The following is a 22,968-nucleotide window of genomic DNA, read 5'->3' as shown; positions in this document are numbered from 1 at the left end:
CCTCACCTCCTGCCTGGAGAGGCTTTTCACATTCACACCTCAGTGTTTTGCCTCTCTGGCCAATTTCTAAACTTACCTGACTAACTGGGAGCTGGGAGCTAGGGACCTAATCTCTGGGTCTCAGGGGAAATAAACAGGGCAAAAAAGAGGTCTCCGAGGAAGGAGGGATTCCCTCCCTCTCTACCCTAATCCCCTCCCTCCTGTTCCTTCACGCTCAACTTCCAACGAAGCAATGACCCCTGGCTTCTACCGCAGCCAGGCTACCTGTTCAAGGTGTTCTGAATTGGAAGGGATTGCGAGTGTTCCTTAAAGGGACCCCAGAGAGGTTGCAGCGCAGTTTCACTCTACAGCTCTCACTTATATAAGAAACTTACAAAGTAACCTGTGACAATCGCTATTATTGATCTGTAACTTGCAGCCACTTCTTTAAGGGTGAAAACTACAACTCCCATGAGGCGAAGGGGCCAAGCTAGCACGGAAGTTGAGTCATTTCCCCCCCCACCCCGGTCCGCCGGAAGTTGTAGTTCTCTTTGAAAGTCTCCGGTCCACCTTTCGCCTCAAAGGCAGGAAATGTGTCGTCAAGAATTTGGGCTTCCGAGAAAGGAGGCAAGTCTTTCGTAAAAAAAAGCGAGTGATTTCGACAAGGGGCGGGACCACTAGGCAAGGATCCAACGGCCGGGAGCCAGCGTGGACCAATCAGGATGCGGAGGGAGGGTCTTCTGCGGGAAAGTGGGCGTGGCCTAGGGGCAATCGCCCGGAACGCAGCGGAGTCTCTAGCCCGGGAAAACGCCCTCTGCGGTGGCGAGGTGAGGGGCTGGCGTCTTCTAGACTCTTGGGTCCCGGGAAGGAGGGGAGGTGGAGGTCCAGAGGGCTGGAAGACCGAGTTCCGGAGGAGGACAAGCCGGCACCAGCTCTCCTAGGTCCTAGGATAAAAGGGCGTTGGGGGCTTGGACCTTTGGGTCTGAGGTAAGGGGGACTTGAGATCCCCGATTCCTGAGCCAGCTAGCGAAGAGGGTGCAGGGAGCCAGGACTCCCGAGTCTGAGGAAGGAAAAGCCGGGGGCTCGGAATTTGGGGTCCCGGAAAACGAGACTCTTTGATTCTTGACTCTTGGAAGGAAGAGGAGCGTGTGGTGCTGGGTGCCTGACTCCGGGGTCCAGGGAGGGGGCTTGGGACGGACATTACCCACCTCTCCGCCCGCACAGGTCACGCCGCCATGCCTCCGTCTGGGCTCCGAGCAGCCCTCCTGCTCCTGCCACCGCTGCTGCTGTTCCGCGCTGTTCTGACCGTGCCCCTGGAGCGGCAGGCGCCCAAGGATGAGAGCCCCGCGACCGAGAGCCCCGTGAGTGGCCCTGTCCTGCTCTCCAGCCAGGTGTTTGCAGTGGTACTACAATTCCCGCGGACCACCGTGGCCCCTGGGTGGATACTCCCCCCGCCCACGGACACGGCTTGCAGTTTGCCTGCCATTCTTTGTAGTCCCGGGGCTTTGACGTGGTGAAAACTGGGTCGGGGGCGGGGGGGGGGGGGGCGGAAGGGCTAGATTTCTAAGCCCCTGACTCTGAGGTGTGTGAAATCTGGTCAGATTTAAAGTGAAAGATCGGCATCACCTCTTCTCTACCCCCACCCTCTGCCCTCCCCCCTACACACACACCTAAACCTGAGTGGGGGGTTGTTAAAGACCCTTCCTCCTCAAGAAGGAATTTGAAAAAAAAAGAACTACATTTCCCAGTAGCACCTTGAGCAGGTGTTGTGTGTTGTCAGCTAACTGGGCTGTTCTCACTTCCTGGAGCTTGTGGGAGTTGGAGTTCAAATTACAAAGGGGCATATAAACTGTTCATTTAGTAATTCCAATATGCGTTTATCTGACACTGTGAAACCTTTGGTCTTAAGGGTTTGGTAATAGAACTTGAAAGATTTCCTCAAGGCCAATGCCCTGATTTATTACCTGACTCCTCCTACCGCTCCTACTAGGAATGGGCACTGTCTCTGGAACAAATCATGCCACGCTCCTGTGTGACAGGCCTCTGCCCAGTGAAATCTTTGCAGACACAGAAGGGCACCTTTGTGTTCTCTTTTCTTTCATTCATTGCACACATTTCTTGAGAATCTTCTATGAGCCAAGCACAGAGCTAATGCAAGCCCAATCTAGCTTGCGAGGCTCCTGAGAATGGACACCAGGAGTGATGGTCAGGGAAGAAGATTCATTGAGCTGAGATCTGAAGTTCAGGGAAGAACCATTCCAGGCAAAAGGAATAGCCTGGGCAGAGACCGTGCGGTGGAAAAGGTCAGTGTGGCTGGATTGAGCAAGAGAGTGGATGAGGGCCTTGTGGGCATGGCAGAGAATTTCTTTATACCGAGGCTAATGGAAAGCATAGAATGTTATAAACATCAGTAACAACGACAGTCATGATAACATCACAACAGATGGATGAGGAAACTGAGGCACAGAGAGATTAAGTAACTTGTTCAAGGACTAAGGTTGCCAGACTTAGCCAATAAAAACACAGAACACCTAGGTATCATAGCAGTCCTAACAAGATTTCAACTCGCTGTGTTTGGCTGAATAGTGGTCCCCAAAGATGTCCCCACCCTAATCCCCAGAACCTGTGAATATATTACCATTTATGGCAAAAGAGTGTTTGTAGGTGTAAGGAATCGGGGGCGCCGCCGAATAAAACAGAGAAGAGACTGGAGAGCCAATCAGCTGAATAAACAGGGATCAGGCTTTACTGGGTACACTCCGGGCAGGTTCACAGACTCCGGGGGTCGAGTCCTAGAAGCCGCGCTCAGTGTAGGGGCTTGTGTCTTTTATATCTGCCTGTTGTAGCTGGAATTTGGCCCTGCGGGGGCTATGCATGGAGCCTCTGGAATGTGAGTCGATAAGAGCAAGATGGGAGTTAATCTATAGGCTCGAGGCAGGCCGTTCAGGGTGGGAGACAAGGCTGAGCAAGGTGACAATGGTCGAGCACTTTGCCTGGCGCCAGTCCCCAGGCCATCGGACAGTAGGTATGCCTGGGTTAATCAGCTTGAAATGGAAACCTGGATCTCTAGATGAGCCTAATGTAATCACAAGGGTCCCTAGAAGAGGAAGGCAGGAAGGTCTGAATCAGAGGCCATCAGATGATGAAAGATGTCTGAGTGATGCAGGACCGTGAGCGAAGGAATGCAGGCAGCCCATAGGAGCTGGGCGAGACAAGGAAACATTCTCCCCTGGAGCCTCCAGAATGAGCTGAGCCCCACCAACCCATTTTGCACTTCTGACCTCCAGAACTCCAAGAGAATAAATGGGTGTTGCTCTGAGCCACTTAGTTGGTGATACTTTGTTTTAGCAACACCAGGAAATTAGTGCACCCAGGGTGACATAGCTGGGTGATTCGCTTACCGTGTATTGAGCACCTACTGTGTACTCCTCAATTAACGTAGTGAGAGCTACAGCAGATTGCGTATCTTCTATATCATCACGGCAGGCCTCTTACCTCATTTGCTTTTCAGCACAACTCTGAGGAATAGGACCAGGGGCCCAGGGAGTGTATCTGTCTTGTTCACTTGCTGTATCCCCTGGAACAGCACCTGCCACATGGTAGGGGCTCAGCGGATGCTTATTTATTGAATGAATGAATGAATAAATGAATGAATGAATGTTTCACTGCTTGCCAACAAGTACCAATGTGTCTGCTCTGTAAGCCCCACTCGGTGGGCAGTTTTGGGCTCGTGATTGTCCTTATGACACTCATTTTGTCTCCACTACCGACTTGGGAAGAGGTGAGAACTATGGCCTGGAGGTCAGGCTGGTGTCCGGAGTTACCAAGCAGATAGGGGTTCGAATCGGGTCTGCCGGCCGCAGAGCCATGGGGCAAGTCTCCTGCTCCAAGTGGGGGTCTCTCTGGATCCCTCAGCAGAGGCCAAGGGGGGCAGGGCCTGGGTCCTACCTTCCGGGAAGAACCAGGGCGGGTTCTGAAGCTGCTGTATTCCTCTCTGTCACCTCAGGACACAGGTTTGTACTACCACCGCTATCTCCAGGAGGTCATCAACGTGCTGGAGACGGATGGGCACTTCCGAGAGAAGCTGCAGGCCGCCAACGCCGAGGACATCAAGGTGCGCTGGGTGCAAGCGACAGGAGGGGACGTGTGCTCAGAGGGCAGAGTTTTAGGAAGGAGCAGGTTCCCCACAGGGGCCACGCGGCTCAGCCCTCACAAAGGGAGAAATGGCTTCTTGGGAGCCTGCGGTAAATGTCACTGGTGGTGGCGATCACTAAGCACCCCCCCCCCTTTTTTTCTTATCTTCACCTGAGGACATTTTATTTAGCATTTATTTTCACTGCGGGGAAGAGAGAGAGGAACATCGATGTGAGAGAGACACATTGAGTGGCTGCCACCCACATGAGCTCAACCGGGGCCGGGGACAAACTGCAAACGAGGTACATGCCCTTAGTGGTAATCGAACCCAGGACTCTCTGGTCCACAGGCCAACGCTCTAACCACTGAGCAAACCGGCCAGAGCGTGCGCCCCCCCACACACACACTTCTAAGAGTATTATTTTGACATGGTTGATTTTTTAAAATTAGTATTTTAAAACAATGTTTAAAGAGAGAGGGAGAGGGAGAAAGAGAAACAATGATCAGCTGCCTCCCGAACGCCCCCTACTGGAGATTGAGCCCACAACCCGGGCATGTGCCCTGACTGGGAATCAAACTGACAACATCCTGGTGCACAGGATGATGCCCAATCAACTGGACCACACAGGCTGGGCACCTGAGCCCATTTTTGAGGTCCAGAGCAGGAAAAGTGTTTGTTGGGAAGGGTCATGCAGTGAGCTGGTGCTGGAGCTGGAATTCGAACCCAGGCCCCCGGACTCCCACTCTGGAGATATGGGCACCAACCTGGTCACTGGGCTGGAATTGGCCTCCCATCCTCACTGAGGGACCTTGGGCAAGCGGTTTTCCTGGGCCTCACTTTGCTCACCTGGAAAATGGGGTTGTGAGCAGAACTAGAGGACAGACCCAGATCTTAGCTCACATGACTGGCACTGTGGTCACCTTATCCTGCTGCATCAGCAAGGGCCACACACCCTGAGGGCTCAAGGGACCCATGTGAGCCAGGAATGACAGGAAACCATCTGAGCTGTCCCTTATCGAAGGGCTCTGGGGAAGCCCCAAAGAGGGGCCCAGTCCAGTGTGAGGTTTGATTCTTCGTGGGAGTGTCTGTGGTAGAGACGTCGAAATGGGTGGGGATGGGGATGTGACATTTCAAGGGTAGGAACTATGTGTGCAAACCAAGCATTTTGGTAGGTTCAGCTGTCTGTTGGCAGTTCCTTATAACCAATGTAAAGACAAGGGGAGGGGACTGGAGGGGGTGAGTGTGGGGCTTTGAGTGTCAAGACAAGGGGAGGGGGCTGGAGGGGGGGTGAGTGTGGGGCTTTGAGTGTCAAGGCCAAGAATTCTGCCCTGGGGTCATTGGACAGCCCTAGGGACTCTGACTGAGAAACACATAGTCCAAAGAGATAATAGAAGTAGCTCAGCCCTGGCCGGTTTGGCTCAGCGGTTAGAGCATCCGCCTGCGGTCTGGAGAGACCCGGGTTCGGTTCCCGCTAAGGGCATGTACCTCGGTTGCAGTTTGTCCCCGGCCCTGCTTGGTCGTGCGGGTGGCAGCCATTCGATGTGTCCCTTTCACGTCGATGTTTCCCTCTCTCTCTCTCCCTCTCACTCTATCTGTGCAAAAAATGGAAAAATGTCCTCGGGTGAGGATTAAAAAAAAAAATAGAAGTAGCTCAGAGAAGTCACCCTGCTTGGCACAGAGTGTGTGTATGTGTGTAGGTGTGTAGGGGCCGAGAGGGTTGTTGGGGGGATTCTTCCCAAGGGAGGTGCCATCTGCTCTGAGTTTTGAAGGACAGCGAGGCTCTGGTTAGGCTTGAGAAGCAGTGGTGGGCGAGCTTCCCAGCAGAGGGACCAGCATGTCCAAAGGCCTGGAGGTGGCAGAGAGCCTTGACCTCGGGGTCCTATACCCAGTGGTGTTGCTGGAACCAAGAATGTGATTTGCTGAGTGACAGGAGATGGGCTCCAGAGGGGGGCAGGGCCTCAGATGCCAAGCTGAGGGGCTGGGACCTCGTCTCGGGGACTCTGTGGAGCCTTAGGGGATATCAGAAAGCTTGTAGAAGGTTCCAGAGAAAATGCCCCCTCCCCCGCCTCCAGCCTGACCAGTGTCCTCTCCCTCTCCGGCCAGAGCGGGAAGCTGAGCCGGGAGCTGGACTTTGTCAGCCACCATGTCCGAACCAAGTTGGATGAGCTCAAGCGGCAGGAGGTGTCACGACTTCGGATGCTGCTCAAGGCCAAGATGGATGCAGAGCAGGAGCCCAGTAAGTGGGGGAGGGGGGCTGGTGGGGCAGGAGCCCAGTAAGTGGGGGAGGGGGAGGGGACTGGTGGGGCAGGAGCCAGTAAGGGGGGGGGTCCCGGTGGGGCAGGATCCCAGTAAGCAGGGGGCGCTGGTGGGGCAGGAGCCCAGTAAGTGGGGGAGGGGGGCTGGTGGGGCAGGAGCCCAGTAAGTGGGGGAGGAGTAATGGGGCCCGAGCGGCATCTGTCCTGGGCTTCCAGCTGGTTCTATACTGGGCAGATGGGGCCACCTGTAAACTGTACATGGAAGACTGATAGAATATTCTTCCTGCCCCGGCCGGTTTGGCTCATCGGTTAGAGCGTCGGCCTGCAGTCCCAAGAGACCCGGGTTCAGTTCCCGCTAAGGGCATGTACCTCGGTTGCAGTTTGTCCCTCGCCCTGGTCGGTTGTGGGGGTGGCAGCCACTCGATGTGTCCCTTTCATGTCGATGTTTCTCTCTCTTTCTCCCTCCTATTCTATCTGAACAAAAAAATGGAAAAAATGTCCTCGGGTGAGGATTAAAAAAAAAAAAACAGCATCAAACATCTCCCAAACAGTGCTCGCTTCAGCAACACTTATACTAAAATTAGGGGAAAAAAATCTCCCAAATACCCTTAACCCAGATGCTCCCATGTTAGCATTTGCCTTTCATTTACATTTGCAACTTCCTCGCAAATATTTCAGTGCGATTCTCTTCTGAACAATGCCATTCGCTTACATAACCACAGTACAGTGACCAGAGTCTGGAGTGTAACAGGTCACTCTGTTGTTTTTCTCTTGCTTAGTTACTCTCATCTCCCCCTCTAGAATGACTCTGATTTGCTGGCATTTATGCCTGAGGCTATATTTTGTACTCTAATTACTTGACAGAAAGAAAGAAAGAAAGAAAGAAAGAAAGAAAGAAAGAAAGAAAGAAAGAGAAGAGAGAGAGAGAGAGAGAGAGAGAAAGAGAGAGAGAGAGAGAAGAGAGAGAGAGAGAGAGAAGAGAGAGAGAGAGAGAAGGAAGGAAAAAGAAAGAAAGAAAGAGAGAGAGAGAGAGAAAAGAAAGAAGAAAGAAAGAAAGAAAGAAAGAAAGAAAGAAAGAGAGAGAGAGAGAAAGAAATACTTGGAAGAAAGGTTTGGGTTTAGATTCCAAGATCCCAGCCTATTTCTAACATTCCTAGATGGGGTTTGCTATTTCTTTTAAATAGCTTTATTGAGATATATTTCATATACCATACAATTTAGCCATTTTAAGTATATAATTAAGTGGTTTTTAGTATATTCACAGTTATGTGTGACCATCACCGAAGTCAATTTTATTTTATTTTTTTATTTTTGTTAATCCTCACCCGAGGATATTTTTTCACTGATTTATTTTTTTAGAAAGAGCAGAAGGGAGAGAGGGAAGGAGAAAGAGAGAAAGAAAAAACATCGATGTGTGAGAGACACATCAATTGGTTGCCTCTTGCACAAGCCCCAACCAGGGTGGGGATTGAACCTGCAACCCAAGAATGTGCCCTTGACTGGGAACTGAACCTAAGACCTTTCAGTGCTCGGGCCTGTCCTATAACCACTGAACCACACTGGCTACAGTGTCGATTTTAGAACATTGTCATCCTGGCTGGTTTGTTCAGTGGTTAGAGCATTGCCCTGCCAACCAACAAGTTGCAGGTTTGGTTCCGGTCAAGAGCACGTACCTCGGTTGTGGTTTGTCCCCAGCCCTGGTCGGGTCATGCGAGAGGCATGTGGCTCTGTCACATTGATGTTTCTCTCTGTCTCTCTGTCTCTCTCTTCCTCCCTCTCACCCTATCTGAAGATAAATGGGAAAATATCCTCGGGTGAGGAATAAAAAAATAAAAAAATAAAACATTGTCATCACCTCAAAAAGAAACCCATATCCTTTAGCTGTCACCCTTATTCCCCCACCCACTGACTTCCTAACCACTTCCTGTCTCTGTGGATGGCCTGTTCTGAACATTTCACGTAAATGAATCATACAGTGTGTGACCTTTTGTGTCTGGTTTCTTTCCCTTAGCATAATATTTTCTTTTTTTTTTTCCTCACCCGAGGACATTTTTCTGTCTTTTGTTCAGATAGAGTGGGAGGGAGAGAGAGGAAGAGAGAGAGAAGCATCGACATGAAAGGGACACATCGAGTGGCTTCCTCCCGCACGACCCAACCAGGGCCAGGGATGAACCGCAACCAAGGTACATGCCCTTAGCAGGAACCGAACCCGGGTCTCTCTGGACCACAGGCCGACGCTCCAACTGCTGAGCCAAACTGGCCAGGGCATCCCTTAGCATATTTTCAAGGTTCATCTACATTGTAGCATGAATGAGTGCTTCATTCCATTTCAGGGCCAAGTAATATTCCGTGGTATGGATCTACCACATTTGGTTTATCTATTTATCAGTTGATGGACATCTGGGTTGTTTGCACCCTTTGCTACTGGGGACCATGCTATTTACTTATTGTCACTTTGTGGTGTGTTCTGATACTGCTGGGACATGTTTTGGCCCGTCACTAAGTGTAAGACATGCCTTCTTTACTGAGATTCACCTGGAGTTTCTTTCATCTCCTGACCCCCGTGAGGCCCCTGTGTCACAGATGGGGATCCCGTGCATCGGTGGAGGACATTAAGGGTCAATGGGAGAGCTGGCCTTTGTTTTTAATCCTCACCCAAGGACATTTTTACATTTATTGTCAGATAAAGCGGGAGGGAGAGAGGGAGGAAGAGAGAGAGAGAAACATCGATGTGAGAGAGACGCATCGAGTGGTTGCCACCCACATGACCCGAACAGGGGCTGGGGACACACTGCAACCGAGGTACATGCCCTTAGTGGGAACCGAACCCGGCACTCTGGTCCGCAGGCCGACACTCTAACTGTTGAGCCAAACTGGCCAGGGCCTTTGTTTTTATTTCTGTCTGACTCCACTTAGCCATGGACCAAACAGGTCTTGAGTCCTACTATGTGCTGGGCACTGGGCGGATGCTGGAGCTCCAAGGTGGCCAGACGGGCATGGTCTCCGCTCCTCTGCATAACCACCCTCGCCGTCTCTGCCCTGCCGTTCTCACTGTTACACTGTCAGAGTCTGAGTTGATTTCTGGTAAAGTAGATGTACCCTTGTCACTGATGAGAGAACTGTCTCCTGGTAATATGGTGACGTCCCATGTCCCAGGCACCCTGCTATAGACTTCAGCTTTGTCCCTTGACAACTCAAAATAGCTCCCGAATCTGGTCACTTCTCTCCACACCCATCGCTGCCCTCACGTCCCGCTCTCGGGTCCCGCTCGGAGCACAGCTGTCGCCTCCTTCCTGCCACCACCGATGCTGGTCCACCTGTTTATTTCCCACACAGCAGCCAGCGGGATCCTGTTAACGCCTGTGTCATTCCCTGTGGCCACTGTCACAAATGACCACACACGCAGAGTGGCTTAAAATAACACGCATTTATTCCCTTAGAGATCGGGGTTCAGAAATCTGAAATCGGTCCCACCGGGCTAGAATCGAGAGTGGCGGGGCTGCTTCGTTCCAGGGGCTCTCGGGAGCGTCTGTCTCCTTCCTTTTCCGGATCCTAGGACCGCATGCCTTCCTTGGCTGGTAGCCTTCCTCCACCCTCAAAGCCAGCAACATAGCGTTTTTCTTCAGTGATCATATTTCCTTCTACTGCAGTCGAATATCCCTCTGCCTCCCTCTTATGAGGACCCTTGGGATTACATTGAGGGATCGCCTGGGCAATCTGGAATAATCTCTCCATCTCAGGATCCTTCATTCAATCATATCTGCAAGGCCCCTTTGGCCACGTGAGGTCACATATTTACAGGTCCCGGTGATTAGGATGTGGACATCCAGTTCAAGTCCTGTTCCTCCTCTGCTCGGAACACATCCGTGGCCCTCCAGTGCCCTCAGGACCAAGTCAACTGTCCTCAGTGCTGCCTGGAGGCCCTGCCACGCCCCCCAGCCCCTCCCTTCATGTGTACGCGCTTTGTCCCACCACTTGCATCAGCATATTTTGTAAGTGCTAGAGTGCAACACGTCTTTCTCACCTCAGGACCTTTGCCCGTGCGCCTCCCTCTGCCTGGGACATTCTTTCTCGGGCTCTTTTCAGCTCCTCCGAAAGCCCCGGCCTGACCATCATCATGATGGAGCCTCTGATTCCTTCCTGGTCACGTTTGTCCCTTAAGCACCTGTTCTCTGTCTCTCGACTGGGTGCTCTGTGAGGAGGTTGCACACTCTCCTAGGGCCGTGTGACGGAGTACCGTGAGCTGCGTGGATTAGATCCCAGGTGTCTGCTGTCACAGGTCTGGGGGCCAGAAGTCCGAGATCAAGGTGTCAGCAGGGTTGGGTCCTTCCGAGGGCTGAGGAAGGGTGTGTTTCAGCCTCCCTCTTTGGCTGGTAAATGCCCAGCTTCCTCCTGAGTCGTTTCACATCATCTTGCCTCTTTTTAAAAATTTTTTTCTTTATTGATTTTAGAAAGAGAGGAAGGAGAGGGAGAGAGAGATAGAAACATTAATGAGAGAGAACATCGATTGGCCGCCTCCTGATGCCCCCCACTGGGGATCAGGCTCACAACTTGGGCATGTGCCCTGACTGGGAATTGAACCGGTGACCTCCTGGTGCATGGGTCAATGCTCAACCACTGAGCCACACTGGTCAGGCTCATCTTGCCTCTGTGTCAAATTTTTTTTCTTCTTTTTTTTTTTAAAGGATATCAATCATACTGGATCTGCGTCCACCCTAATGACCTCATTTTAACTTGATCTCCTCTGTAAAATCCTTTTCTCCAAATAAGGTCACATTCTGAGGTCCCGGGGGTTAGGACTTCAACAGATGAATTTCAGGGCCCACAGTTCAACCATGACGGGTTGAATGCAGATGCTCTGGAACCCAGTGGCTGGTTCTAATCCTCACTCTGCCACTTCCTAGATGGTGACTTAGACAAGTCACTTCCCCTGTCTGGGCCTCAGTTTTTGCATACATAACACAGGATAACCACAGAAGCTCTGTTATAAGATTCTTGTGAAAAGTTAATACATTAATATGGTTAATGTTTTTAGAGCAGGGCCTGGCATATACTAAGTACTCAATACATGTTAGTTGTTCTTATGGTTATTGTTATTTGAAGCAGGTGCCTCCGTTGTAGTGTCACCTCTGCCAGGAAGCCCTCCCTGATTGCCCCACGCTCAATCAGGCTGCCCTCTGGGCTTCTGCAGAGCCCTCTGACTCAGGATAGGGATTTAGAAAGAAAGAACATTATATGAATTGGGGTCCCCCCCCCTTTTTCCCCTCATCCAGATGTACAGTTGGATCACCTGAGCCTCCTGAAGCAATTTGAACACCTGGATCCTCAGAATCAGCACACGTTTGAGGCCCGAGACCTGGAGCTGCTGATCCAGACGGTAGTGTGAGGGGGAAACTGAGGGCAGGGGACTGAGGGAGCTTTGCGGAGGGGGGAGGGGAGCAGAGCCCAGGATGCAAGCCCGCTCACCACCGCCTGGCGTTCTCCGAGGTCGGCAGCTCGAGAGGGGCTGGTGGGTCTGAGAACCCTTCCCAGAGTCTGCAGGAAGGCAGAGGTGGAGGCAGGATGGACTCAGCTCCACTAAGGCCTGGCTTCAATCCCTCCTCGGCTTTGTCTTTCCCATATGACTTGGGGTGGGGGCTGTTCCTTCTGTGTCCTTGTAGTAGGCAGCATAATGGCCCCTCACCTAAGATGTCCCACCCTACCCTGGCCAGTGTGGCTCAGGGGTTGGGTGTCATCCCACACACCAAAGGGTTGCCGGTTTGATTCCTGGTCAGGGCACATGCCCAGGTTGTGGGCTCAATCCCTGGTGGGGGAATGGAGGAGACAGCTGGTCGATGTTTCTTTCTCTCCCTCTCCCTCCCTCTCTCTTCAAAAAATCAATTTAAAAAATGATGTCCCAACTAATCCATGGAACCTGTGGCTGTGTGACCTTACAGGCAAAAGGGGGTTGCAGAGGTAATTAAGTTGAGGAGCTTGAGCTGGTGGGATGGCCCTGAGTCATCCAGGTGGGCCCCGGATCTCATCACAGTGGTCCTTGAAGGGAGATGTGACTACAGTACTTGGCTGCGTTGTGACCCCTGAAGCCAGCTGCTACCCTGCTGGCTTTGAAGATGGAGGAAGGAGCCTCAGCATGGACTCCGGCGGCACTAAAAGCTGGAAAAGGCAAAGAAACAGATTCTCCCCTAGAGTCTCTGGAGTGAGCACAGCCCACCTGACACCTTAATTTCAGTCCAGTAGAACGAATCGAAGACCTCTGGCCTCCATACTGCAAGAGGATAAGCATGTACTATTGTTTTAGGCCCACCGAGTCGATGATGATTTGTTAACAGCAACCGTGGGAACAAACAGCCCTCCTCGGAGAAACGGGATCACAGCCCTGCCTCTCCCAGCTCAATGCCCTTCTGTGGGGACAATCCATCCCTCAGCCTGGCCTGGGCCCGGCTTTTCTAGGCTACTGGAGCTCCATCTAGTGGCCATAAAGATAACAGCAGCAGCCATTTAAGTCCAGGCCTGTTCTTGGCTGTTTTGCCACTTATTTCTGGAACGTTCCAGAAAATGGGTTGTTTTGCCACTTATTTCCAGAACATTCCAGAAACTGTCCACTTTTCTCAGCCCCACTATCATTCTTCAAGGTCTCGATTCCCACCATCTACCTCTCACGCTTGACAGCAGGGTTTCTCAGCTCCGCGCTCTTGCCATCTGGGGCTGGATAACTCTTTGCCTGGGGGCTGCGTGTGCATTGTATGATGTTGAGCAGCATCCCCGGCCCATGTCCACTAGATGCCGGTAGACCTCCCTTAGTTGTGACAGCCAAAAATGTCTTTATACATTGACAGTTGTCCCCTGTGGGCCACAGTCGCCCCAGGATGAGAACCCCGGCTATACCGTCTATTCCCTGCACAACAGCTGTATTCGCTTCCTATCGCTTCTGTATAACAATCACAAACTTAGCCCTGGACGGTTTGGCTCAGCGGTTAGAGCATCAGACCGTGGACCAGAGAGTCCCGGTTCAGTTCCCGCTAAGGGCACGTACCTCAGTTGCAGTTTGTCCCCAGCCCTGGTTGGGGTCGTGCGGGTGGCAGCCAGTTGATGTGTCTCTCTCTTTTTTTTTTTTTCTTTTTTTTTTAATCCTCACCCGAGGATATTTTTCCATATTTTGTGCAGATAGAGTGGGAGGGAGAGAGAGAAAGAGAAACATCGACATGAAAGGGACACATCGAGTGGTTGCCACCCACACGACCCAACCAGGACCGGGGACAAACTGCAACCGAGGTACGTGCCCTTAGCGGGTACCAAACCCGGGTCTCTCTGGACCGCAGGCCGACGCTCCAACCACTGAGCCAAACCGGCCAGGGCGATGTGTCTCTCTTGCATCGATGTTTCTCTCTGTCTCTTTCTTCCTTTCTCCCTCCTGCTCTATCTGAAGATAAACGCCAAAAATTAATAAATAAAAACAATCACAAACTTAGTAGCTTAACACGAATTTATTATTCAGTGTAGGTCAGAAGTCACGAAAGGGGCTTATTGGGTGTGTTCGTTTCCTGAGGCTGTTGTAACAAACTGCTGCGGACTCGGCGGCTTACAACGGCAGATATGTACCGTCACAGTCCTGGGGGCCGGGAGTCCAAAACTGGTGTCACGGGGTCAAAACCAAGGTTTTGGCAGGGCTGTGCTCTCTTCAGAGGCTATCGGGAAAAACCTGCTCCTCGCCTCTTCCAGCTTCTGGAGGCCGCCAGCATTCCTTGGCTCATAGACACATCACTCCAGTCTCTGGATGTTTTCTGTAGCCTTAGAAAAACACCAATCGCTGGATTCAGGGCCTGCCCTAATCTAGTAGGGCCTCAACTAATTACATCTGCAAAGATGCTATTTTTAAATAAGATCATGTTCTGAGGTTCTGAGTGGGCATGGATTTTGGGGGGACACCATTGAACCTAGTGTAGTATTGTTACCTCTGTTTTTATAGAGGCAGAAATTGAGGCACAGAGAGGCGGAATAGCCTGCCCAAGATCACATGGTTAGTTCCTTTGTTCACACAGCAGAGCCTGGATTTGAATTCTAGGCAAAATAATTAGAGACCTCACGTTCTTTACCACCGAGCTGTGCTGCTTTTCATGTTAAATACACCTTACGTGTTTTTCTTATTACTTATTCCTCCAAGATCTTGACATTGTGGAGGACTTGGAAGAGTGTGTTCAATTGCTGTTGTGTAACTGTCCTAATCTCTTGTAAACAAAGAGACGAGGCTGTGTTATGGGGCAAGAGTAGGTCAGAGACTGAGTAGTGAGTTCAGGACCTGAGACCCAGGACAGGGTGGAGGTTGGGCCAGGTTCAGAGTCAAAGGCCTGGGACTTGGAGGTTGGAATTTGACGCTGGACATGGAGGTGAGAGGACAGTGACCATCTGCCTTTCCCCAGGCCACCCGGGACCTTGCCCAGTACGACGCAGCCCATCATGAAGAATTCAAACGCTACGAGATGCTCAAGGAGCACGAGAGACGCCGTTACCTGGAGTCACTGGGAGAGGAGCAGAGAAAGGAGGCAGAGAGGAAGCTGGAAGAGCAACAGCGACGGCACCGAGAGCACCCGAAAGTCAATGTGCCTGTAAGGACCCTCATTCATGCCCCCCTCCCCCACGCTCAATTCCCCAACTTCCACAAGGCAAGAATGTAGCTGAAAACGACAACTCCCAGCAGACCCTGAGGCAAAAGTGTCTTTTAATGTACCCATCTATGCCCTGGCCGGTTTGGCTCAGCGGTTAGAGCATCGGCCTGCAGTCCAGAGAGACCCGGGTTCGGTTCCCCCTAAGGGCAGGTACCTCGGTTGCAGTTTGTCCCTGGCCCTGGTTGGTTGTGCGGGTGGCGACCACTCGATGTGTCCCTTTCACATCGATGTTTCTCTCTCTCTCTGTTCCTCTCTCTCCCTCCCACTCTATCTGAACAAAGAATGGAAAAATGTCCTCGGGTGAGGATGATTAAAAAAAAAAAAAAAAAAAAATGTACCCATCTATGCCCAGGGGCTTCTGGGAGTTGTAGTTTTCTTATTTGAGGGATGGGGTTAGAAGGGGTTCTCTAGCTTCATCCCGTAGGACCTGAACTTCTTGCTCATGAGCCCCTGACTCTCCTCTCTACAGGGCAGCCAAGCCCAGTTGAAGGAAGTGTGGGAGGAGCTGGATGGATTGGACCCCAACAGGTTTAACCCCAAGACCTTCTTCATACTGCATGGTAAGGTGGGGAGGGGGTCCTAAGACCCAGGCTGAACTCTGAGGCTCTGACTTCCGGGGGCCTGAATGCTAAGAAGGGGTCTCCCCATCTCTGTGGAGCTTAGGCAGGCCAAACGGGTCTGAGCCCATCTCCCCTGGTGGTCTAGATTGCTAGGCTGTTCCATGGGAGAAGTAGGCCTCTTCTGGGGTACACCTCACCTCTGGGTTCTGAAAACTGGCCGGTATCTTATAACTGAGCAACCCAGGCCTTCCTAGGCCGGGCCTCCTCCCAGAAACTCTGGTTCCTGCCAGGAGCTCCGTTCCTGAGGGTGGGCTGCTCCCGAGGAAACAGGCCTGCAGGGAACCCCTCCTTCCTGGCTGTTCAGAGACGTATCCCCCTTCATCCTCTTCCTGTCTGGACACATAGTCCAGGCTTGCCCCCTGCCCCCAGGTGTGCCCAGGACCCCAACCCAGAAGCTGTAACCTGTCACCAGAACTTAGCAGGGCCTTGTTCATTCGTTCGGTAAATGTTAACTAAGCAACTTCTAAGGACCAAGCTTCAAGGAGACCCTGTGGCCACAGCTGTGAACAAACAAAGCCCCCCTCACAGAGCCAGTGACCCCACAAACAGGTTCATCTTCCTTTCAGGGAATCCACAAGACTAGCATGCAAGATACACTGGAAATTTTACATAAGCAGTTACACGGGTGCACCGTCGATGATATGATCCCCCCCAATTTCAGGGACGATGAAATATGGTGAGACATCTTAGAATCAGGGAAGTAGGTTCTATAGTTGAGTCTCAGGCAGTGACATGTACTGTGGAAATAAGGACCAGAGGATTAAGGGCCCAGAGTGACAGTTTTTGGTGGCCTGGCCGGGAAAGGTTTTGCTAGACCATCATTGTCTAATAGAACTCTCCACAATGTTCTGGGTTCAAATGTTCTATGTGTAGCAGCCACCAGCCTCGGGTGACGTGCAGCGCTTGGAATGCGGCCAGACTAAGGAACTGAATCTTTCTTTAGTTTTGGTCAATTTTTTAAGACTTGTGATTCTGGTCAAATACATATGATGTCACATTTCCCATCTCAGCCGTCTTTAAGTGTCCAGTTCAGCTCAGTAAGTCCACTCCCACTGTGTGTGACCGGTCTCCAGATCTCTTTTCCTTCCTGTGATACTGAAACTCTTTATTTTTTATTTTAATTTTTTTTCTGTATTGATCTTTAGAGAGAGAGGAAGGGAGAGGGGGAGAGAGATAGAAACATCGATGAGAGAGAACATCAACTGGCTACCTCCTGCATGCCCCCCACTGGGGATCGGGCTCACAATCTGGGCATGTGTCCTGACCGGGAATCGAACCTGTGACCTCTTGGTGCATAGGTAGAAGCTCAACCACTGAGCCACACCGCCTGGGCTGAAACTCTTTATTAATTAGCAACCCTCCAGTACTCCTCCCCCAGCCCCAGGTAACCTCTGTTCTCGTTTCTGTCTATGAATCTGACTACTCTAGCTACCTCATAGAAGGAAAATCACATCGTATTTGTCCCTTTGTGGCACCGTGTCGAGGAAATGAATTTTCATTGGATTGTCATGATTTCAGTTCATTGGCCCCATGTGGCTAGTGACTGCTGTGTTGGACAGCACAGCTCTGGAGAGGTGCCGTTGAACAGAGACCTCAGTGAATGGGGGCTGCAGCTCGCAGAGATTCGGGAGGAAGCGCGTTCTAGGTGGAGGGAACAGTGAGCACGCGCAGGGAAGCGAGGACTTGGTCCAGCCAAGATCACAGCCAGGGTAAGGAGTTTGGACTTTATTCTGTCGTTGGGACACCACAAAAGGGCTTTGAGCATAGGACTGACACCCTCTGCCTTTGGGGTTGACAGACTCCAGCTGGGTGCTGTGTCAAGGACAGATTTGTAGGTGTGAGGGCCGGATCCAGGGGCCTTGTAAGAAATCACAAGATGCCCTGGCTGTTTTGCTCAGTGGTTAGAGCGTCAGCCTGTGGACCAATGAGTCTCGAGTTTGAGTCCGGTCAAGGGCAAGGAAGGAAGGAAGGGAGGGAGGGAGGGAGGGAGGGAGGGAGAGAGAGAAAGAAAAGAAAAGAGAGAGAGAGAAAGAAAGAAAGGAAGGAAGGAAGGAAGGAAGGAAGGAAGGAAGGAAGGAAGGAAGGAAGGAAGGAAGGAAGGAAGGAAGGAAAGGAAGGAAAGGAAGGAAGGAAAGGAAGGAAGGAAGGAAGGAAGGAAGGAAGGAAGGAAGGAAGGAAGGAAGGAAGGAAGGAAGGAAGGAAATCACAAGAGGCTGGTGTGGCTGGACCACCTGAAAGAAGGAAGAGTGGTCGGTTTCTGGATTCATCTCGAAGGTCTGGTGGGACTTGCTGATGGACCAGATGGATGTTATGAAGGAATACAAGGCTCAAGGGTGACTCCAAGGTATTTGGCCTGAGAAACTGGGAAAAGAGAGTGGAAAGAACAAGCATGTTTGGCAGGGCAGATTGGGAACTGGGTGTGCTTATCCCAGTAGAGACGTCTGGTAGACCCATGCGTGTGGGTGGAGAGTAAACAGCTGGCTGTTCAGGTGCGGAGGCAGCTTACGGATAGCATCGAAAGCTGAGGGGCTGGGGGAACCCATCCAAGGAAGTGCCGGCCAGTAGCTCTCTCTTTGTGCCCTGGCCAGTGTGGCTCAGTTGGCTGGGCATCATCCTGTGCACTGAGAGGTCGCCGGTTCGATTCCCAGTCAGGGCACATGCCCAGGTTGCAGGCTCGATCCCCCGCTGGGAGTGTGCGGGAGGCAGCCGCTCTGTGTCTCGCTCTCACATCGATGTTTCTCTCTTTCTTTCTTTCTCTTCCCCTCTCTCTAAAAATCAATAAAAAGAGCTTTTTAAGTAGCACTCTTTTTGTAATGATGGAAAATGTCCTGTGCCACCCGGCATGGCACCCAATGGCCACATTTGGCTAGTCAGCACTTGACTTGTAGCAAGTAAGACTGATAAACTGAATTTTTTTTTAAAGTTTTTAAAATTGAATTGAGAGAGAGAGAGAAACATCAGTTTGTTGTTCCGCTTATTTATTCATTCATGGGTTGACTGACCGGGGATTGAACCTGCAACCTTGGCGTATCAGAACAGCGTTCTCACCAACTGAGCTACCTGGCCAGGGTGATAAGCTTAATTTTTCATCTTATTTAATATTAATATTAATCAGTTTAAATTTGAACAGCCCATGCCCTGGCCGGTTTGGCTCAGCGGTTAGAGCATCAACCTGCGGTCCAGAGAGACCCGGGTTCGGTTCCCGCTAAGGGCACGTACCTCGGTTGCAGTTTGTCCCCGGCCCTGGTTGGGTCGTGTGGGTGGCAGCCACTCGATGTGTCCCTTCACGTCGATGTTTCTCTCTCTCCCTCTCTTCCTCGCTCTCCCTCCCACTCTATCTGAACAAAAAATAGAAAAATGTCCTCGGGTGAAGATTAAAAAAAAAAAAAATTTTGAACAGCCCGTATAGCTAGTGGCTACCATATTGGACAGATTTGAAGATTAAACAGAGAAGATGCCCCAGGCCTGAGCCCTGGGATAGACCAAGGGGTAGAGTCAGGAGGAAGGGGTCAAAGGAGAAAGAGGGGTAGCGGGAGAGGAGAGAATGATGTTCTGGAAACCACGGGCAGAACCAAGTTAAATGTAGGGTAAAGTTAACCATTGGTTTCGCAAGGCCGGGGGTCTGGCCACCGCAGCAGGGTCACGTGGGTGCTGAGCGGCGTGAGCAGAGGAGGTGGAGACTGAGCACAGCCCACGCGGCTGTGAGCGGGACTGGCCGGAGGAGGCTCCTGGCAACTGGAGTTGGCGCTGGCCTCGCTCTCTGGCAGGCAGAGGCCCCCGAGCCCCTGGCAAAGCGGTTGATCCCGTGCCTATATAACCAGGTGCTAGGGATCAAGTCATCCTGCATGACAGCGGCCCCAAGAATGGGCCCAGTGAAGCCCCACCTTCGTCTCCATTCTCGGGACCCTGGTTGCTAAGGGATGGACTGTCCTCGCAACGGGTCTGTGGGGCACTGAAGCTGGAGGCCACCATTCTACCATTGGAGACGTGTTACCTGTCCTCTGAAACAGACCCCACATCAGCCCAATTCCTCGTCCAGGTGGTCTCAGGGAGCTGACCGGCCCCGGCCTCGGTCCCCCAAGGTAACCTTGTTGTCTCTCCCTCAGATATCAACAGTGATGGGGTCCTGGACGAGCAGGAGCTCGAGGCCCTGTTCACCAAGGAGGTGGGTGTCCAGGAAGCCAAGACCACAGGGGATGCCCGCATCAGCCCCGTGGTCCTTCCTTAGGGCCCCCTCCATGTAAATTCAGGGAAAACTACAACTCCCAGCAGCCCCCGGGGGGGCGGGCAAAAAAAAAAGGCTGCCAGGACTAACGGGCGTCTGCTTGGGTGTGTAAGGAGGGGGGGGCTGGGAAAGTGGCTGCCCTGGACCTCTCGAGATGTCTCACCTCCCGCTTGGCCCTGCAGCTGGAGAAGGTGTATGACCCAAAGAACGAGGAGGACGACATGCGGGAGATGGAGGAGGAGCGGCTGCGCATGCGGGAGCATGTGATGAAGAACGTGAGGAGGGCCAGGCGAGGGGAGGTGGTGGAGGGAGGCCACCCCTCGTGCTTACCCTTGCCCGGCTCCCCAGGTGGACACAAACCAGGACCGCCTTGTGACCCTGGAGGAGTTCCTGGTCTCCACCCAGAGGAAGGAGTTTGGGGACACTGGGGAGGGCTGGGAGGTAAGGATGTGGGGAGTTATCGGATCCTGAGTGTGTCTCCGCCCTAAGCCTTCTTTCAGGGTTCCTGGCCACTCTTACTCACTGGGTCTCTGCCCACTGCCCTTCACCCGGGTCACTGTCCCCTTCGCCCTCTGGGTGTCTGTCCCTGCTGCATACACGCACACCGTGCCTGTTGTCCGCTCTCTGGGTCTTCATCCCCTCCCCGGCACCCACACCTGCACCCAGGGCCCTCTCCAGCAGGGTGGGCCCAGCCTGCTCACTCCTGTGCCCACCCTGCAGACCGTGGAGATGCATCCTGCCTACACGGAGGAGGAGCTGAGGCGATTCGAGGAGGAGCTGGCGGCCCGGGAGGCAGAGCTGAACGCCAAGGCCCAGCGCCTGAGCCAGGAGACCGAGGCTCTGGGGCGCTCGCAGGGCCGCCTGGAGGCCCAGAAGAGAGAGCTGCAGCAGGTGCCCTGGTGGCCCTTGTCCTTGTGTGTCAGGCTGGGAAGGCCTGTGCTAGTCACTAACAGATCCGCATGTGGCAGCTGCCATCCGAGTGAGGGCAGACGACGCCCTGACAGCCCCCCGGCTGCCATATTGGTTAAGGGCAGGGCCGTGAGGAGGAGAAGGGTCGATTCCAGCAAGAGGGCTTCCCTGTCCCAAGTTGCAACTCAAGCCGTGACAAGGGAGGGAGAGTTGGATCTTTAGTATTAAGTCCAAGTGTCAGTGAGGGAGAAGAACAGACCCATAGAGAAAAGACTAGGAGCACTTGGCAGGATGGGGGACTCAGCATCACACCCTCTTATTGCCTTGCAACCCCTGTGCCCCCCCAGGCCGTTCTGCAGATGGAACAGAGGAAGCAGCAGCAGCAAGGCCACAATGCCCCAGCGCCTGGCCCCGAGGGACAGCTCAAGTTCCAACCACACAACACAGGTGGTGGCCCCGCACCAGGGAGGAGGGAAGGACTGGGGCCCACTCCTGGGTCTGATGGAGGGGAGGCTGGGGGCCCGGACTCCGGGGTCTGAAGGAGGAGGGCTGGGGGCCCGGGCTCCTGGGTCCGAGGGAGGAGGGGCTGGGGGCCCGGGCTCCTGGGTCCGAGGGAGGAGGGCTGGGGGCCCGGGCTCCTGGGTCCGAGGGAAGAGGGCTGGGGGCCCGGGCTCCTGGGTCTGAGGGAGGAGGGGCTGGGGGCCCGGACTCCTGGGTCCGAGGGAGGAGGGGCTGGGGGCCCGGACTCCTGGGTCCGAGGGAGGAGGAGCTGGGGGCCCGGACTCCTGGGTCCGAGGGAGGAGGAGCTGGGGGCCTGGACTCCTGGGTCCGAGGGAGGAGAGCTGGGGGCCCGGGCTCCTGGGTCCGAGGGAGGAGGGCTGGGGGCCCGGGCTCCTGGGTCTGAGGGAGGAGGGCTGGGATGTCTAGTACTACCATTTTCTCCCTTCATTTCCAGATGATGCTCCTGTCCCAGCTCCAGCAGGTGACCACAAGGATGAGGCTGCTTCAGAAAAGAAGGTTCCTGAACATCCCCCCGAGCTGCCCCAGCTGGATTCCCAGCACCTGTGACCCTCCAGGACTGGCACTCTGGGTTCCTACCCGGCAGCCGTGGGACAATGGGGAAGAGTCACAGTCAGCCTCCTCTGAGGACGTCACGTGTGGCCTGCTAGGGGAAGCGGACAGAGTGACCCTTCCCACATTGCTGCCCAGGCCCCATATCTGCTGCTTCAGCTTCCACAGCCTCCCCGTCTGTGGTCCCTTCCCCGCGCCCTCCAGGGACCTGCCTGCTCGTGGTCAGTGGGGCACTCACAGGGTCAGCCAGCCTAGGGAAGCCTCCTCCCTCCTGAGGGGTGTGCTGTGTCCCCACCTTCCTAGGTGGCCTGGCTCCGCTGCCCGAGTTTGGGGCCACTCCAGCATCCTGCACCCCACAGCTGCTGGGATTCCGCCTGCTGCTCGGGGTCCCACTTCTGCTGGTTTATGAGGCTGGGGTGGTTTCCTGAGCCCTTTCTCTACCTTTTGTGGCACCAGCGACACCTCAAAGACTATCCACCCCATGGCTGGGTCAGGGGCAACAGAGTCCTCAGCAGAGCTGATCAACTCTGATACCTGGAGCCCCGGCTGTCCCTGACCGCTGGCTTTCAGCCACCTCAGCCTCCTCCCTGATGGCTTGGCCCCTGGCCCTTCCCCACACAGCCACAGAAGGGTCCCAGAGCTGACCCGCCCCAGGACCAGGTTCCAGCCCATCAGCCTCAGTGGGAGGCCCATGCCCTCCTGTCTAGCCTTATCTTAGACTGCTGTGTGTCCTGCTGTGTACTCCAGTTCCATCCAAATACACTTCCTGGAACAAATCCATGCGTCTGTGTCTTTGTGTATACTGTTCCCTCTGAAACCCCATCCCCACTTCACCTGCCTAAGTCCTTCTCATTCTTTTTTTTTATCCTCATCCAAGGACATTTTTGCATCTATCTTGAGATAGAGAGGGAGGAAGAGAGAGAAACATCGATGTGAGAGCGACACATTGAGTGGTTGCCACCCACATGACCCCAACCGGGGCCGGGGACAAACTGCAACTGAAGTACGTGCCCTAAGCAGGAAGCGAACCCAGGCCTCTCTGGTCCGCGGGCTGACGCTCCAACCACTGAGCCAAACCGGCCAAATCTCATTCTTTAAGATTCAGTTCAAA

General features: G+C 53.2%; 1 protein-coding gene across 4 annotated transcripts; it reads left to right on the top strand.

Annotated features, from left to right (window-relative positions):
* Positions 1-529: 529 nt before the first annotated feature.
* On the top strand, positions 530-22,624 carry NUCB1 (nucleobindin 1). 4 transcript variants are annotated; one of them, XM_036275271.1, is made up of 13 exons: positions 530-606; positions 1,204-1,370; positions 3,986-4,093; positions 6,218-6,350; positions 11,643-11,746; positions 14,787-14,972; positions 15,502-15,592; positions 19,759-19,817; positions 20,060-20,152; positions 20,226-20,318; positions 20,598-20,768; positions 21,134-21,233; positions 21,742-22,624. In XM_036275271.1, exons 2-13 carry the CDS (start codon positions 1,215-1,217, stop codon positions 21,852-21,854), a joined length of 1,407 nt encoding a protein of 468 aa, XP_036131164.1. In that variant the 5' UTR covers positions 530-606; positions 1,204-1,214; the 3' UTR covers positions 21,855-22,624. The 4 variants fall into 4 exon arrangements, with proteins under 4 accessions (XP_036131164.1, XP_036131165.1, XP_036131162.1 ...); XM_036275272.1 differs by lacking the exon at positions 530-606 and adding an exon at positions 613-806 and having other exon boundaries at positions 1,204-1,340; XM_036275269.1 differs by lacking the exon at positions 530-606 and adding an exon at positions 613-806.
* The last annotated feature ends 344 nt before the right edge of the window (positions 22,625-22,968 follow it).

Source organism: Molossus molossus, unplaced genomic scaffold (genome assembly GCF_014108415.1).
Source record: "Molossus molossus isolate mMolMol1 unplaced genomic scaffold, mMolMol1.p scaffold_m16_p_21, whole genome shotgun sequence".
NCBI lineage: Eukaryota > Metazoa > Chordata > Mammalia > Chiroptera > Molossidae > Molossus > Molossus molossus.
The sequence above is the reverse complement of the archived record's forward strand: the minus strand, read 5'-3'. Positions and strand labels throughout refer to the sequence as shown.